General features: G+C 45.7%; 1 protein-coding gene across 1 annotated transcript in view; it reads left to right on the top strand.

Moving 5' to 3' along the window:
- Nucleotides 1–5,035, top strand: part of nrp1b (neuropilin 1b) — a 186,333-nt gene extending 181,298 nt beyond the window's left edge. Inside the window, exon 17 of the mRNA XM_060905961.1 lies at nucleotides 2,900–5,035. Within this exon, the coding sequence (XP_060761944.1) occupies nucleotides 2,900–3,180 (281 nt within the window). The 3' untranslated portion in view covers nucleotides 3,181–5,035. The remainder of the gene's footprint in view (nucleotides 1–2,899) is intronic.
- Nucleotides 5,036–14,837: the final 9,802 nt, after the last annotated feature.

Below are 14,837 nucleotides of genomic sequence, written 5' to 3' on the forward strand. Positions count from 1 at the left end.
AACGCTGTTCTGCCTTCCTGAACTTTTTCAACACTAAAATTGAAGCAATTCACCAACAATTGATGTGTTCAATTACTGAGCTAAAAGAACCATGCTCCATGAATACTCTGGGCCCACCACAGATCAATGCATTTTGTGATGAAGGGAAGGCATTGTCCTCCCTTCATTAAAAGCTGCTATTGTCAGACCAACTCTGAAGGAACCTGGGCTGAATCTTGATTATTTCAACAACTATTGACCCATCTCAAATCTGCCACTTATATCTAAAGTTCTTGAGAGGATAGTGGCATCTCAACTCCAGGACCACTTGAAGGACAATGACCTCTTTGAGTCATTTCAATCTGGTTTTCATCCTAAACACAACACAGAAACTGCCTTGGTTAAGGTAACCAATGACCTCCTCTGCACAGCTGATGCTGGACTTCTTTCCATATTCATCCTCCTGGAGCGTCTAGCCAGCACTGAAGTCCATAGCAGTGTTCATTAGTGGTTCAATTCCTACCTCTCTGACAGGACACAGTTCAGACAAATAATGAGCTGCAAGTTGGAGAGCTGTGCTGTTACAAAGGGGGTTCCCCAGGGCTCTGTTCTGAGGCCTCTGCTATTTATCATCTACCTCCTCCCACTTGGCAGTATCAGACAGCATGGTGTTCAGTTTCACTCCTATGCTATTGACACCCAGCTTTACATGTCCACTAAACCCACAGCCTCTCTTCCTCCTGCTGCAATCATCACCTGTCTCCATGACATCAATTTGTGGATGACAAAGAACTACTTGAAGCTAAATAGCAATAAGACTGAACTAGGGTGGCACAGTGGTGTAGTGGTTAGCACTGTCGCCTCACAGCAAGAAGGTTCTGGGTTCGAGCCCAGCAGCCGACAAGGGCCTTTCTGTGTGGAGTTTTCATGTTCTCCCTGTGTCTGCGTGGGTTTCCTCTGGGTGCTCTGGCTTCCCCCACAGTCCAAAGACATGCAGGTTAGGTTAATTGGAAGCTCTAAATTGACCGTAGGTGTGAATGAGTGTGAGTGGTTGTCTATCTGTATGTGTCAGCCCTGCAATGACCTGGCGACTTGTCCAGGGTGTACCCCACCTCTCGCCCATAATCAGCTGGGATAGGCTCCAGCTTGCCCGTGACCCTGCACAGGATAAGCAGTTATGATTTAATGGATGCATGGATGGAAGACTGGACTACTAGTTGTTGGCTCAAAATCAGCTCTTGCAAAGATGGACACATTCACCCTGCCCACAGATGACTACACCATACCTTGTTCTACTCTGGTCAAGAGCCTGGGTGTAATATTAAGACAATATGCTGTCCTTCAATGCGCACATCAATAATGTGTCTCAGTGCCTTTTTCCACCTACAGAACATTGCAAGACTACACCCAGCCCTCAGTCTGCAGAGTGCAGAAGTCCTGGTTAATGCTTATGTTACATTACGCATTGATTACTGCAACTCCATCTTGTCTGGCATCCCAAATAAGCTACTTCACTGGCTCCAATTAATCCAAAACTCTGCAGCCAGGATCATAACATGCTTAAAATCCACAAGCCATGTAACACCTTTACTCATGCAGCTTCACTGGCTCCCAGTTGCATATCGAGTCCAATTTAAAGTCTTGCTCCTAGCTTATAAGGCCCTAAATAACCATGCTCCCACTTATTTCAGTGACCTCCTTGAGAACTACACCCCTGCCTGTTCACTGTGATCCTCCTCAGCAGGTTTACTGAGAATACCAGACAGGAACCTCAACATCGTGGGAGAAAGAACATTCAGTCACATTGTCCCTGAGCTCTGGAATTCACGTCCCCTTTACATCAGACACTGTGAATCCATTGCAAACTTTAAATGCCACCTGAAAACTCTTTAAACTGGCGTATTCACTGTGACTTGGTTTTACTACCTTGTAAATATGAGATTACTGTTCATTTAATCTCATTATCTCTAGCCGCTTTATCCTGTTCTACAGGGTCGCAGGCAAGCTGGAGCCTATCCCAGCTGACTATGGGCGAGAGGCGGGGTACACCCTGGACAAGTCGCCAGGTCATCACAGGGCCGACACATAGACACAGACAACCATTCACACTCATATTCACTCACACCTACGGTCAATTTAGAGTCACCAATTAACCTAACCTGCATGTCTTTGGACTGTGGGGGAAACCGGAGCACCCGGAGGAATCCCACGCGGACACGGGGAGAACATGCAAACTCTACATAGAAAGGCCCTCGCCGGCTACGGGGCTCGAACCCGGACCTGTTCATTTAATATTTTATTAATTGCATTTCATCTCATCTCATCTCATTATCTCTAGCCGCTCCATCCTTCTACAGGGTCGCAGGCAAGCTGGAGCCCATCCCAGCTGACCACGGGCGAAAGGCGGGGTACACCCTGGACAAGTCGCCAGGTCATCACAGGGCTGACACATAGACACAGACAACCATTCACACTCACATTCACACCTACGGTCAATTTAGAGTCACCAGTTAACCTAACCTGCATGTCTTTGGACTGTGGGGGAAACCGGAGCACCCGGAGGAATCCCACGCGGACACGGGGAGAACATGCAAACTCCACATAGAAAGGCCCTCGCCGGCTACGGGGCTCGAACCCGGACCTGTTCATTTAATATTTTATTAATTGCATTTGTATGTTTCTATTTATGAAGTGACTTTGGGTGTCATGAAAGGCGCTTTTACATAAAACACAATAATAATAATAATAATAATAATAATCTACATATCTTTGGACTGTGAGAGGAAACCTACATAGGCATGGGGAGAACATACAAACTCCACATAGAAAGGCCCAAGTCAGCTGTGAGGTTCGAACCCAGAACCTTCTTGCTGTGAGGTGATGGTGCTAACACTCTCTCTCTCTTTCTCTCTTTCTCTAGATTGTGATGTTAAGCAGAATTCTAAGGACTGTGTGTGGAGGTTCAGGCAGCAGGGTGGCTCCATGCTGATGACAATGAACCCTATCCTGATCACCATCATTGTGATGAGTGTCATGGGTGTGCTGCTAGGAGCTGTGTGCGTTGCAGTGCTCTACTGTGCCTGCTCCCAAAATCCTGAGCAAAGTGCTTCTGCCCTTGAAAACTACAAATTTGAGCTAGTTAATGGCATCAAGCTCAAGAATAAGAAAGTGAGTGCACAGAAATTGTATACAGAGGTATAAAGGCCAGTGCTATGCAAACTCTAAGCGAACATTTATTTAAAGCTTATGCCTTTTGATAGTTCAAGACTGGGTCATAGTTTTCTCAGGATATGCAGTGAGAGAAACTGACCTCCAGAGGGTGCTCTAAAGAAAAGATAATGTACAGTTTGCTGGTAATTACCACCTGGTTGTTTGGTCTGGTTTTGTTCCTTGTTTGTTTGTTTTTTTCCCCCCAACCAATCAAAATGAAAGTATCCCCTGCACATGTGTGGATTTCATCTATTTTGTGGAATCTTTTTTTCTTTAAAGAAGAGAACCATGTGTAGAGAGAGAGGCATGTGTGTATGTGACTTGTTGCTTATGTTCAACTCAAATAGTGCCTTTTTTGATGTTTTTGTTTCCTTTTTATATCTGGTCTCACCACAGTTCAATTCTATTTCACTCCTCCTACCCACCAGGGGGCAGAGTTTAACACCTGGATACCTTCTTGTCCACATGAGCACACATGTTGAGCTCTTTACCACAAAGTCACATGGTGGTAATACAATGCAGCCCTGTCAGTAACTGCTGGCAACTGTTGATTTTGCCTCCTACAAACACTCCATTGCTGGCTACTCATGGTGGGGTTATTTTTTCCAAGAAAGTAAAAAATTTCCTTGTATTTTTGTGACATGCTTTGTTTTTATTCACTAAGAAAAGCAATCTTTTTAGATGGCAAGAATTGTATTTGTGCTATGACAATAGTCATTTTTTACTATGTCAGTACTGTCCATGTGTTATCTAGCTGAGTTAGATTTACACTTCATAAAAGTGAAGTCTGTTGATTCATGTATTTTGTTGCCAGTAAAAATCACATGGTTTGGTTGAGATCAAGTACAAAGTTAATAGACAAGTAAAAAGTGACAGTAGGATAGCATCAGAAAGTTAGAATACATTTTTTTCAATGGTAGTCCCATAATCAAGTTATTCAGGTTTTGTTACACAGGTAAAATTGTACAGAAAACAAAAGCAACTGCATACGTCTGGCTCATGACAGCCAATATGTTGAAGCGGTAAGTGAACATTACTCACTTCTTTAACAAATCTAACGTTGCAAAGAGCCAAAACGCAAGGTAATTAACACTCGACAAGTCTTGCAGTGACTGCTATTAACATATAACAAATCATGTAAGAAATATTGAACCATGTCTTTATGATTTTCTTCAGATCTTTAGAGCTATAAGAGGCAAACAAGCAAACAAATAAGTTTTAGAGTGATAAGAGGCAAAGAAGCAATGCTATGCTATATATGAGCCCTCAAGTATAATAGGGGAGAGCAGAGAGACTTGGGATGGGGAGACTTGGAATAATTTCTTTCCAATTCCAGTTATTTCTCTCCTTAGACCAGGTAAGATGCTTATGATGTTATCTCTGGTTCAGGAGTGGCTTGATATTAGGAATGCGACAGTTGTAGACCCTTTCCTGAAGACGTCTTTGCATGGTGGCTCTTGATTAACTGACACCAGTCTCAGTCCGCTCCTCGTGAAGCTCTCCCAAGTTCTTGAATCAACTTGACAGTCCTTTCAAGGTTGGATTCATCCCTGTTGCTTGTGCACCTTTTCCAGCCAGCCTTTTCAGCAGTGACCTGTGGCTTACCCTCCTTGTAGAGGGTGATCGTCTTCTGGACAACTTTCAAGTCAGCAGTCTTCTCCATGATTGTGATTTCATGTACTGAACTAGACCTAGATATACATGGTATTTATACTGTTTTAGTCAAACTCAAAATGAACTATTCTAATATTTTGAGAGACTGGATTTCTCATTTTCATGAGCTATCAGCCCTAATTATCAAAATTAAAACAAAAAAGCCTTGAACTATTTCACTTTGCATGTAATGCATATACAGTGGGGAAAATAAATATTTGATACACTGCTGATTTTGCAAGTTTTCCCACTTACAAAGAATGGAGGGGTCTGTAATTTTTATCATAGGTACACTTCAATTGTGAGAGACAGAATCTAAAAAAAAATCCAGAAAATCACATTGTATAATTTTTAAATAATTAATTTGCATTTTATTGCATGAAATAAGTATTTGATCACCTACCAACCAGCAATAATTCTGGCTCTCACAGACCTGTTAGTTTTTCTTTAAGAAGCCCTCCTATTCTCCACTTATTCTGCACCTGTTTGAACTCGTTACCTGTATAAAAGACACCTGTCCACACACTCAATCAGACAGACTCCAACCTCTCCACCATGGTCAAGACCAAAGAGCTGTCTAAGGACACCAGGGACAAAATTGTAGACCTGCACAAGGCTGGGATGAGCTACAGGACAATAGGCAAGCAGCTTAGTGAGAAGGCAACAACTGTTGGTGCAATTATTAGAAAATGGAAGAAATTTAAGATGACTGCCAATCTCCCTTGGTCTGGGGCTCCATGCAAGATCTTGCCTTGTGGGGTATCAGTGATCATGAGAGAGGTGAAGGATCAGCCCAGAACTACACAGGAGGATCTGGTCAATGACCTGAAGAGAGCTGGGACCACAGTCTCAAAGATTACCATTAGTAACACACTACACCGTCATAGATTAAAATCCTACAGTGCACGCAGGGTCCCCCTGCTCAAGCCAGCACATGTCCAGGCCCGTCTGAAGTTTGCCAATGACCACCTGGATGATCCAGAGGAGGCATGGGAGAAGGTCATGTGGGTCAGATGAGACCAAAATAGAGTTTTTTGGTATAAACTCCATTCGCCGTGTTTGGAGGAAGAAGAAGGATGAGTACAACCCCAAGAACACCATCCCAACCATGAAGCATGGGGGTGGAAGCATCACACTTTGGGGGTGCTTTTCTGCAAAGGGGACAGGACGACTGCACCGTATTGAGGGGAGGATGGATGGGGCCATGTATCGCGAGATTTTGGGCAACAACCTCCTTCCCTCAGTAAGAGCATTGAAGATGGGTCGTGGCTGGGCTTCCAGCATGACAATGACCCAAAACACACAGCCAGGGCAACTAAGGAGTGGCTCTGTAAGAAGCATTTCAAGGTCCTGGAGTGGCCTAGCCAATCTCCAGACCTGAACCCAATAGAAAATCTTTGGAGGGAGCTGAAACTCCGTGTTGCCCAGCGACAGCCCCGAAATCTGGAAGATCTGTATGGAGGAGTGGGCCAAAATCCCTGCTGCAGTGTGTGCAAACCTGGTCAAGAACTACAGGAAACATCTGACCTCTGTAATTGTAAACAAAGGTTTCTGTACCAAATATTAAGTTATGTTTTTCTCTTGTATCAAATACTTATTTCATGCAATAAAATGCAAATTAATTATTTAAAAATCATACAATGTGATTTTCTGGATTTTTTTTATTCTGTCTCTCTCAGTTGAAGTGTACCTACGATAAAAATTACAGACCTCTCCATTCTTTGTAAGTGGGAAAACTTGCAAATTCGGCAGTGTATCAAATACTTATTTTCCCCACTATAGAATATATGAAAGTCTACCTTTTTAATTAAATTATGAAAAAAAACTTTTTCACGATATTCCAATATTTTGAGATGTACTAGTATATTTTAAGAATTGTCCAGGGGAGGACCCACGGACCACCGCCTTTTTTCATATCGCGGTGGCTTTGGGTCTGTCCACTACTCTTTTCCAAATGCCCCCTACTTCAAAAGTTATTGGCAGGACTGACAATGTCATCGTTAATGGTCATTGTCCACTTTCTTTTTCTTGCTAGGTACACATTGGGCTTTTTCAAATATCTGCCAAACACCTTGTGACTATGGTTGGAGCTACAGATAAACCTGTCTTCCAAAGTTGGTGTTAGTTTTATACAAACATCATATGTTCTTCAGTTGGATGAGGAACTTGCCTCACATTGCTGAACTTACAAAGTTAATGGCTTCCATTAACATGCATATATAGACTAGACGAGGTTATCCTCCATCTTCACTCAGCTACGTTCATGGCCTTCTAATGAGACGTGATGCCCAGATGAGGGCTCAGCTCAGCATGCCTTATCGTAGTTGAGTGGGTTGCCCTTATTATTCCACCCTCATGTTGCTGAGTTGCACGCAAATTCCACTCATTTTGCATATATAGGCTGGAAAGGAGCTAAGCCAAATTTTGTGATAAGTTTCCAAAGAGAGCAATGGCCATTGTCAATGCTATTTGTTTATGTTGTTTGTAAGGTCACCATTTGACTTTGTGGTAAAAGTCTTGACATGTATTGATATTTTAAAACAGCCTCCTGGCAGTTATCCTGTGTTCAGTGAATAGGGTTATATATGTAAACTAATAATATATTACCAGTTTTTGTCATCTGCCAAAATAATTGATGATAATTTACATCAAACCGTTCATCACTGAATTTACAGTCATGCATTTATTTGCTGATTATTTTATCAGTTTTATGGACTAACAGGTTATGTTTCAGGAGAAACACAAGAAAAACCACTGTCCAGTTTTAATCTAACTCACTGACACACCTGTTCATTCAATGACTATTACATTCCAAAGAAATGATAAAATAAATTTTTAACATGTTAATTAATGTAATGATGTTTTTACATTGTAAAATTTTTGTTAGTGAAAGTATGTTTTTATAAGTCTTGTTTGTGTGTCTGTACAGGTTCAAACATTATGAACTCTTTACAATTTTTGTAGTGAGGCGCACACACATAATCCACACGACACTATGGCCCTGACACTATAGTCTCACACTCACATAGACGTGTTTATTGATCATGCTGCAACCCACCTTAACTCTTAATCCCAGCACCAAATTCAGATTAGGCATGTGGTGGTATAAATCTAATGACAGTATACCATAATTAGAAAATTTGAAATAGTTATACCATGAATCAACTGATACAGATAAACACATTGCAAAAATATTTCCAAATGTGATAAACATCTTGATGAACTGTCTGCTTTTAAATAACTAAATGTGCTTGAAAAGCAGAGGAAAAAACTGCTAATATAAAACATTACATTTGTCCATACAAATCTTATTGCTTTGTCTTAGCTTATACCATGCAATACCAAAAATGCCACTTAACTAGATGGGATTAACACAACTGATAATGATCATAGAACCACTTCATTGGTCATTTCTGTTGCCACAATGCAAGAGTTCCTTTTTCATATATCTCAGTTCCCCTCACAACCATACAGAGGCCAATATGGAAGGAATTAAAGGTCAGAAGTCCTTTATATAGAACTTTAAATAAATGTTTAATGGCCCTGGTGTGGACTTATAGCTGGTGTACAACAGAAAATTAACACCATTTCACTCCCACCAGCACATTTGAGTTGGGATTTGAACACAAGGTTCTGGCATAAATCACTAACCAGTGAGACTCTGGAGCATCTACCACAACCCCAATAAAATTAGAGTAGTGTTGGAAAGTTGTGAGGTTGAATCACAATACTGCCAACCTATTGTTGTTGGGCCTTTGAGCAAGGCATTTAATCCTCATCTGCTCAGCTCAGCTGTATGTTGCTTTTGGATAAAAAAGCTTATACCAAGTAAATAAATCTAAGTTTAGAATAAGTTGTTTAAAATTGTTTCAATTTTTTTCCCCAAACATAGTCAGCATAATATAAAAAAATTACCACTGGTTTTGGTGGGTTTACAAGGGTGTAAAATTCTAGAGGCTTCATTGTACAGTCTCACGGTGTCTTCAATGGGCAGTTTTGTGAGTGCTTGAACAGTCTTACATGCTGCCAATTTTTGAAGGATAATCAATAATTTGTTTCAGTAAAACTGAAAATGATTATGGTTAGTGTCCATAATGTAAAGGTTACAATGTATGTGATAAGGGATGAAAACTAGCTGAAATGAGAAACTATGGTGACATTTTGAAGCTCAGTATGTTCACATTTTGAATTATGCCTTTATGTGGGGCTACTTGAAATTTTTTAAAATCATGTCATGATCAATACAGTAAGGGAAAAGAATAGTTTAGATATATTTTGACATATACTTTTACTGAAACATGTTGTGCTCAAGGGGCAGCACGGTGGTGTAGTGGATAGCGCTGTCACCTCACAGCTAGAAGGTCCAGGTTCGAGCCCCGTGGCCTGCGAGGGCCTTTCTGTGTGGAGTTTGCATGTTCTCCCCGTGTCCGCATGGGTTTCCTCCAGGTGCTCTGGTTTCCCCCACAGTCCAAAGACATGCAGGTTAGGTTAACTGGTGACTCTAAATTGACCGTGAGTGTGAATGTGAGTGTGAATGGTTGTCTGTGTCAGCCCTGTGATGACCTGGCGACTTGTCCAGGGTGTACCCCGCCTTTCGCTCGTAGTCAGCTGGGATAGGCTCCAGCTTGCCTGCGACCCTGTAGGACAGGATAAAGCGGCTAGAGATAATGAGATGAGATGAGATCAATACAGTAAGGGAAAAGAATAGTTTAGATATATTTTGACATATAGTTTTACTGAAACATGTTGTGCTCAAGGGGCAGCACGGTGGTGTAGTGGTTAGCGCTGTCACCTCACAGCTAGAAGGTCCAGGTTCGAGCCCCGTGGCTGGCGAGGGCCTTTCTGTGCGGAGTTTGCATGTTCTCCCCGTGTCCATGTGGGTTTCCTCCGGGTGCTCTGGTTTCCCCCACAGTCCAAAGACATGCAGGTTAGGTTAACTGGTGACTCTAAATTGACCGTAGGTGTGAATGTGAGTGTGAATGGTTGTCTGTGTCAGCCCTGTGATGACCTGGCGACTTGTCCAGGGTGTACCCCGCCTTTCGCCCGTAGTCAGCTGGGATAGGCTCCAGCTTGCCTGCGACCCTGTAGAAGGATAAAGCGGCTAGAGATAATGAGATGAGATGAGATGAGATGTTGTGCTCAAGGGGCAGCACGGTGGTGTAGTGGTTAGCGCTGTCACCTCACAGCTAGAAGGTCCAGGTTCGAGCCCCGTGGCTGGCGAGGGCCTTTCTGTGCGGAGTTTGCATGTTCTCCCCGTGTCCATGTGGGTTTCCTCCGGGTGCTCTGGTTTCCCCCACAGTCCAAAGACATGCAGGTTAGGTTAACTGGTGACTCTAAATTGACCGTAGGTGTGAATGTGAGTGTGAATGGTTGTCTGTGTCAGCCCTGTGATGACCTGGTGACTTGTCCAGGGTGTATCCTGCCTTTTACCCGTAGTCAGCTGGGATAGGCTCCAGCTTGCCTGCGACCCTGTAGAACAGGATAAAGCAGCTAGAGATAATGAGATGAGATGAGAACATTGTACATTGTCACAAATCAAACTTTACAGAGCTCCAGTTATAGATTCACATTTTTCCCTAATGACAAAGCCAGAGGAGACGATGGCAAGGAAAATCTCCCCGAGATGATAGAAGAAAACAACCTCAGGAGGAACCAGAATCAAAAGGGAGCCCGTGCTGTTCTGGATAACACCAGATAGTGCGATTATGAGTCTGTGGCAGCAGGGGCATGGTCAAGCGTCGGTCTGTGACCGGAGGGCGGAGTCAGGGAAGGTAAGTGGCAGAATCACTACACCTGACGTCAGTTAACGTGTGTTTGTGTGTCTTCCCCAGTGACCGCGCCCTATATAAGGAGAGAGAGAGCAGAGGAAGAGAGCTCTCTCCCCAACCAGATGACCTATGTGTGTGTGCACGTGCCTGGGAGCAGGGGCGCCACCAGAAATTTTGGGCCCCATGAAAGATTAGAATTTTGGGCCCCCCAACTTTGCCCACCCTCGTCACAATTGCACTATTGTCATTATTTGACTTTTGATAGCCCATGGACTTTGAGTTTGTGACTTTATTACATTTTATGTATTACCCTACCATTCCACACACGTAACCATGTCAAACACTTGACTGGTGTCTGTTATTAGCAACACTTTAATCTAGCAAACTGTATATGGCGCTCGCTCATTAAAAACTTCAATCTTAAAGCATTTATGGGTTGTGTTGCTGCTTACCTCCTTCTCCAAAGGGGGGTTCAGTGGTTTGGTAGGGTAAAGGTCCCCCTGAGGCTGAATCTGTGCATATTTAGGGCACCCCATTAGTTATGAAACTGGTTATTAGCACTAGTTACAGTATTAGCACTAACATAACGTAATATTTCATCTTGTTTATCACACAAGTCAGTTCAGTTATTAAAATGGAAAAATGTCACTGTACAAACTGTAAAAGTGTTCTCTTGATAGGCTAATCCAACCATGTTCATACTGTTCATTTACCATTCGCTAATATTTTGAACACACATGTGAGCGATAGCTACCTTTCTCTGGGAAAAACTGAGTGACCAGTTGCCTGCCTCTCCAGTCCCTCTCAGCTTTCAGCTGCCTTTCTTTATGTTTTTGACAGCCACTCTTCATATTTAGCTATCATAGACTGTACGCACTCCACTGTTGGCTGGCTGGCTGCTGCACCGCGACACAGCAGCAAGTAGCGTTGCACTGATCAGCACACAGATTTAACGCATCGCGCTTCTACCAGAACTGGACCCTACCATTTCGCAAAAGGGGGAGGGTTAAATGACAATATGTTGAATAACTCAAGAAATAGACAACCTTGTTCAATTAGCTCATTTTACCAGATGGAATATTGCATTGTTGTTATTTCAAAAGTCTTATTAAAATCATTAAAAGCATATTATCAGCCCCTTAAAGGGCCCCATGACAGTGCTGGGCCCCTAGAATTGTTCTAACCTTTCCCCCCCAGCGGCGCCCATGCCTGGGAGAGTGTAAAAATCACTGAAAAGTGCCAATAAAGATGTTTTTTTGAACTCAGTTCTGGCCTGCCGTCCTCCTGTGCTCCACCCACCCGTCCGAATTTCTACAGTGATGCCGAAACCCGGGAGTCGGAGCACGGAGAAGAACAGCCCCATGGAGTCCTCCCCCTTCGTGGACCTGGTCTACGCCCTCGCCACGGCCCAGCAGAGCCAGCACCAGGCGCTAGTCGCCCTCCGGAAGGAGCAGGAGCAAAGGTTCGAGGGCCTGGTGCTGGCGCAGCAGGAAGATCGTCAGGCGTTCCGGCACCTCCTCGCGTCGGCAGGGTCCATCACCTCCACTGCCACGGGCCCTCCCCACCTCACCCTAACGAAGATGGGCCCACACGACGGCCCCGAGGCCTTCCTCGTGCTCTTTGAACAAGCAGCAGAGGCCTCGGGCTGGCTGGTGGAACAGCGCACGCCGCGCCTCCTCCCCCTGCTAACGGGCGAGGCGCAGCTGGCCGCGCTACAGCTCCCCGCCGACAGCCGGCTGGTCTACGCAGACCTCCGCCAGGCCATCCTCCAGCATGTGGGGCGCACCCCAGAACAACATGGACAGCGCTTCCACGCTCTGCGCCTGGGGGAGCTCCGCCGGCCGTTCGCGTTTGGCCAGCAACTCCGGGACGCCTGCCGGCGGTGGCTGAGGGCTGACAACCACGATGCCGAGGGAATCATTGATCTGGTGGTACTGGAACAGTTCATCGCCCGACTACCCGAAGGGACTGCGGAGTGGGTCCAGTGCCATCGCCCGGCGTCGCTGGATCAGGCCATCGAGCTGGCGGAGAACCATTTGGTGGCTGTTCCAATGGCAGGACAGCAGCTCTCCTCTTCTCCCCTCTCCTCTCTCTCCCCCTCCCCTTCTGTGTCTCGTCCTCGCCCCGTTCCCTCACCGCAGAGGCGGGGGCCGGCTCCACCCCAGCCGGCCCGCCGCACCCGCGGTGCCCTCCCATTTCCCACTTCCGTGTCTGTCTCTTCCCCCCCCCTCAGGTGAGTGAACCCCAGAGTGCCGGTGCAGAGAGAGAGCCCGGGCCGGTTTGCTGGCGCTGCGGGGAGCCGGGCCTCCTCCAGCATCAGTGCTCGGCAATGGAGGTGGGCGCGCTGGTCCGGATCCCCGACGTGCCAGGAACCGCCCTCGATTGGGCCAGAGCATATCGCATACCGGTGAGTGTCCAAGGGGATACGTATCAGGCTCTGGTGGACTCTGGCAGTAATCAGACCTCAATCCACCAAAGCCTGGTGCAAGATGAGGCATTGGGGGAAGCATAATTTGTGAAGGTGTTGTGTGTGCACGGGGATGTTCACAACTACCCTTTAGTGTCGGTCCACATTCTTTTTCGAGGGGAAAAATTTAGTGTAAAGGTGGCGGTTAATCCTCGCCTTGCCCACTCGCTAATTTTGGGGACTGATTGGCCGGAATTTCGGGAATTAATGACTCATTTAGTGAAGAGTGGGTCCTGCCGTAGTTCAGCAGGGGGAGGTCCTGGTGTGGCATTGGTGGGAGCAGCTGTCACAGAGCCATCTATGTCATCACCGTGTCAGAGTGAGGAGCCGCAGGCTCCTCCTCCTTCTCTCGGGGAATCCCTCGCGGATTTCCCATTAGAGAAGTCGCGAGACGAGACTCTGTGGCATGCATTTGACCAAGTGAGAGTAATCGATGGTCAAATGCTCCAGCCAAACGCCACCCCATCCTTCCCCTATTTCTCCATTATGAGGGATAGGTTATACCGAGTGACGCAGGACACTCAGACTAAGGAGCCGATTACACAACTTTTGATTCCAAAGAGCCGCCGGGAATTGGTATTCCAGGCGGCTCACTTTAATCCCATGGCTGGACACTTGGGGCAGGATAAGACACTAGCCTGAATAATGGCCCGGTTCTATTGGCCAGGGATTCGCGGCGATGTCCGTTGGTGGTGTACGGCATGCCGCGAATGCTAATTAGTAAATCCAGCGACCATTCCAAAAGCGTCTTTGCACCCTCTACCATTAATCGAGACCCCGTTCAAAAGAATTGGGATGGATATCGTCAGGCCATTAGATCAGTCAACACGAGGGTATCGCTTTATTTTAGTTCTGGTGGACTGTGCAACGCGATACCCGGAAGCAGTGCCTCTTCGCAATATCTCGGCACGCAGTATTGCGGAAGCGCTCTTCCGCGTCATCTCCCAAGTCGGAATCCCCAAAGAGATTCTGACTGATCAAGGCACCTCATTTATGTCACACACACTGAGCGAACTGTACGGGTTATTGGGAATTAAGCCGATACGCACCAGCGTTTATCACCCACAAATGGACAGTTTAGTCAAACGGTTCAATCGCACACTCAAGAATATAATTAAAAAGTTTGTTCGCGAGGACGCATGCAATTGGGGATAAATGGCTCGAACCTGTTATTTGCAGTGCGATAGGGCCCACAAGCCTCCATGGGGTTCTCCCCATTTGAATTATTATATGGGCGTAAGCCACACGGCATCCTAGATGTACTGCGGGAAAATTGGGAGGAGGGACCTTCACCGAGCAAAAATGAAATCCAATACGTTATTGACCTGCGCACAAAACTCCACACACACACACACCTAACCCAGGAGAATTTGTGGCAGGCCCAAGAACGGCAAACCCGCCTGTATGACAGGGGTACGCGCCTTCAGGAGTTCGCACCGGGAGATAAAGTACTCGTACTGTTGCCCATGTCAAGCTCCAAATTGGTCGCCAAGTGGCAAGGATCCTTTAAGGTCACACGGCGAGTCGGGGACGTTGACTATGAGGTGAGGCGAATGGACAGGGGTGGGGGCTACAGATTTACCACCTCAATCTGCTCAAACTCTGGAATGAGGAGGTCCCCGTGGCGTTGGTGTCGTTGGTTCCGGAGAAGGCGGAGCTGGGGCTGGAGGTTCAAAAAGGGACATTGACATCGCTTACCTCTCCGGTCCCCTGTGGAGACCACCTCTCCCCAACCCAACTCATGGAGGTTGCCCAGTTGC

This window comes from Neoarius graeffei, chromosome 23 (assembly GCF_027579695.1).
Source record: "Neoarius graeffei isolate fNeoGra1 chromosome 23, fNeoGra1.pri, whole genome shotgun sequence".
Taxonomy (NCBI): Eukaryota; Metazoa; Chordata; class Actinopteri; order Siluriformes; family Ariidae; genus Neoarius; species Neoarius graeffei.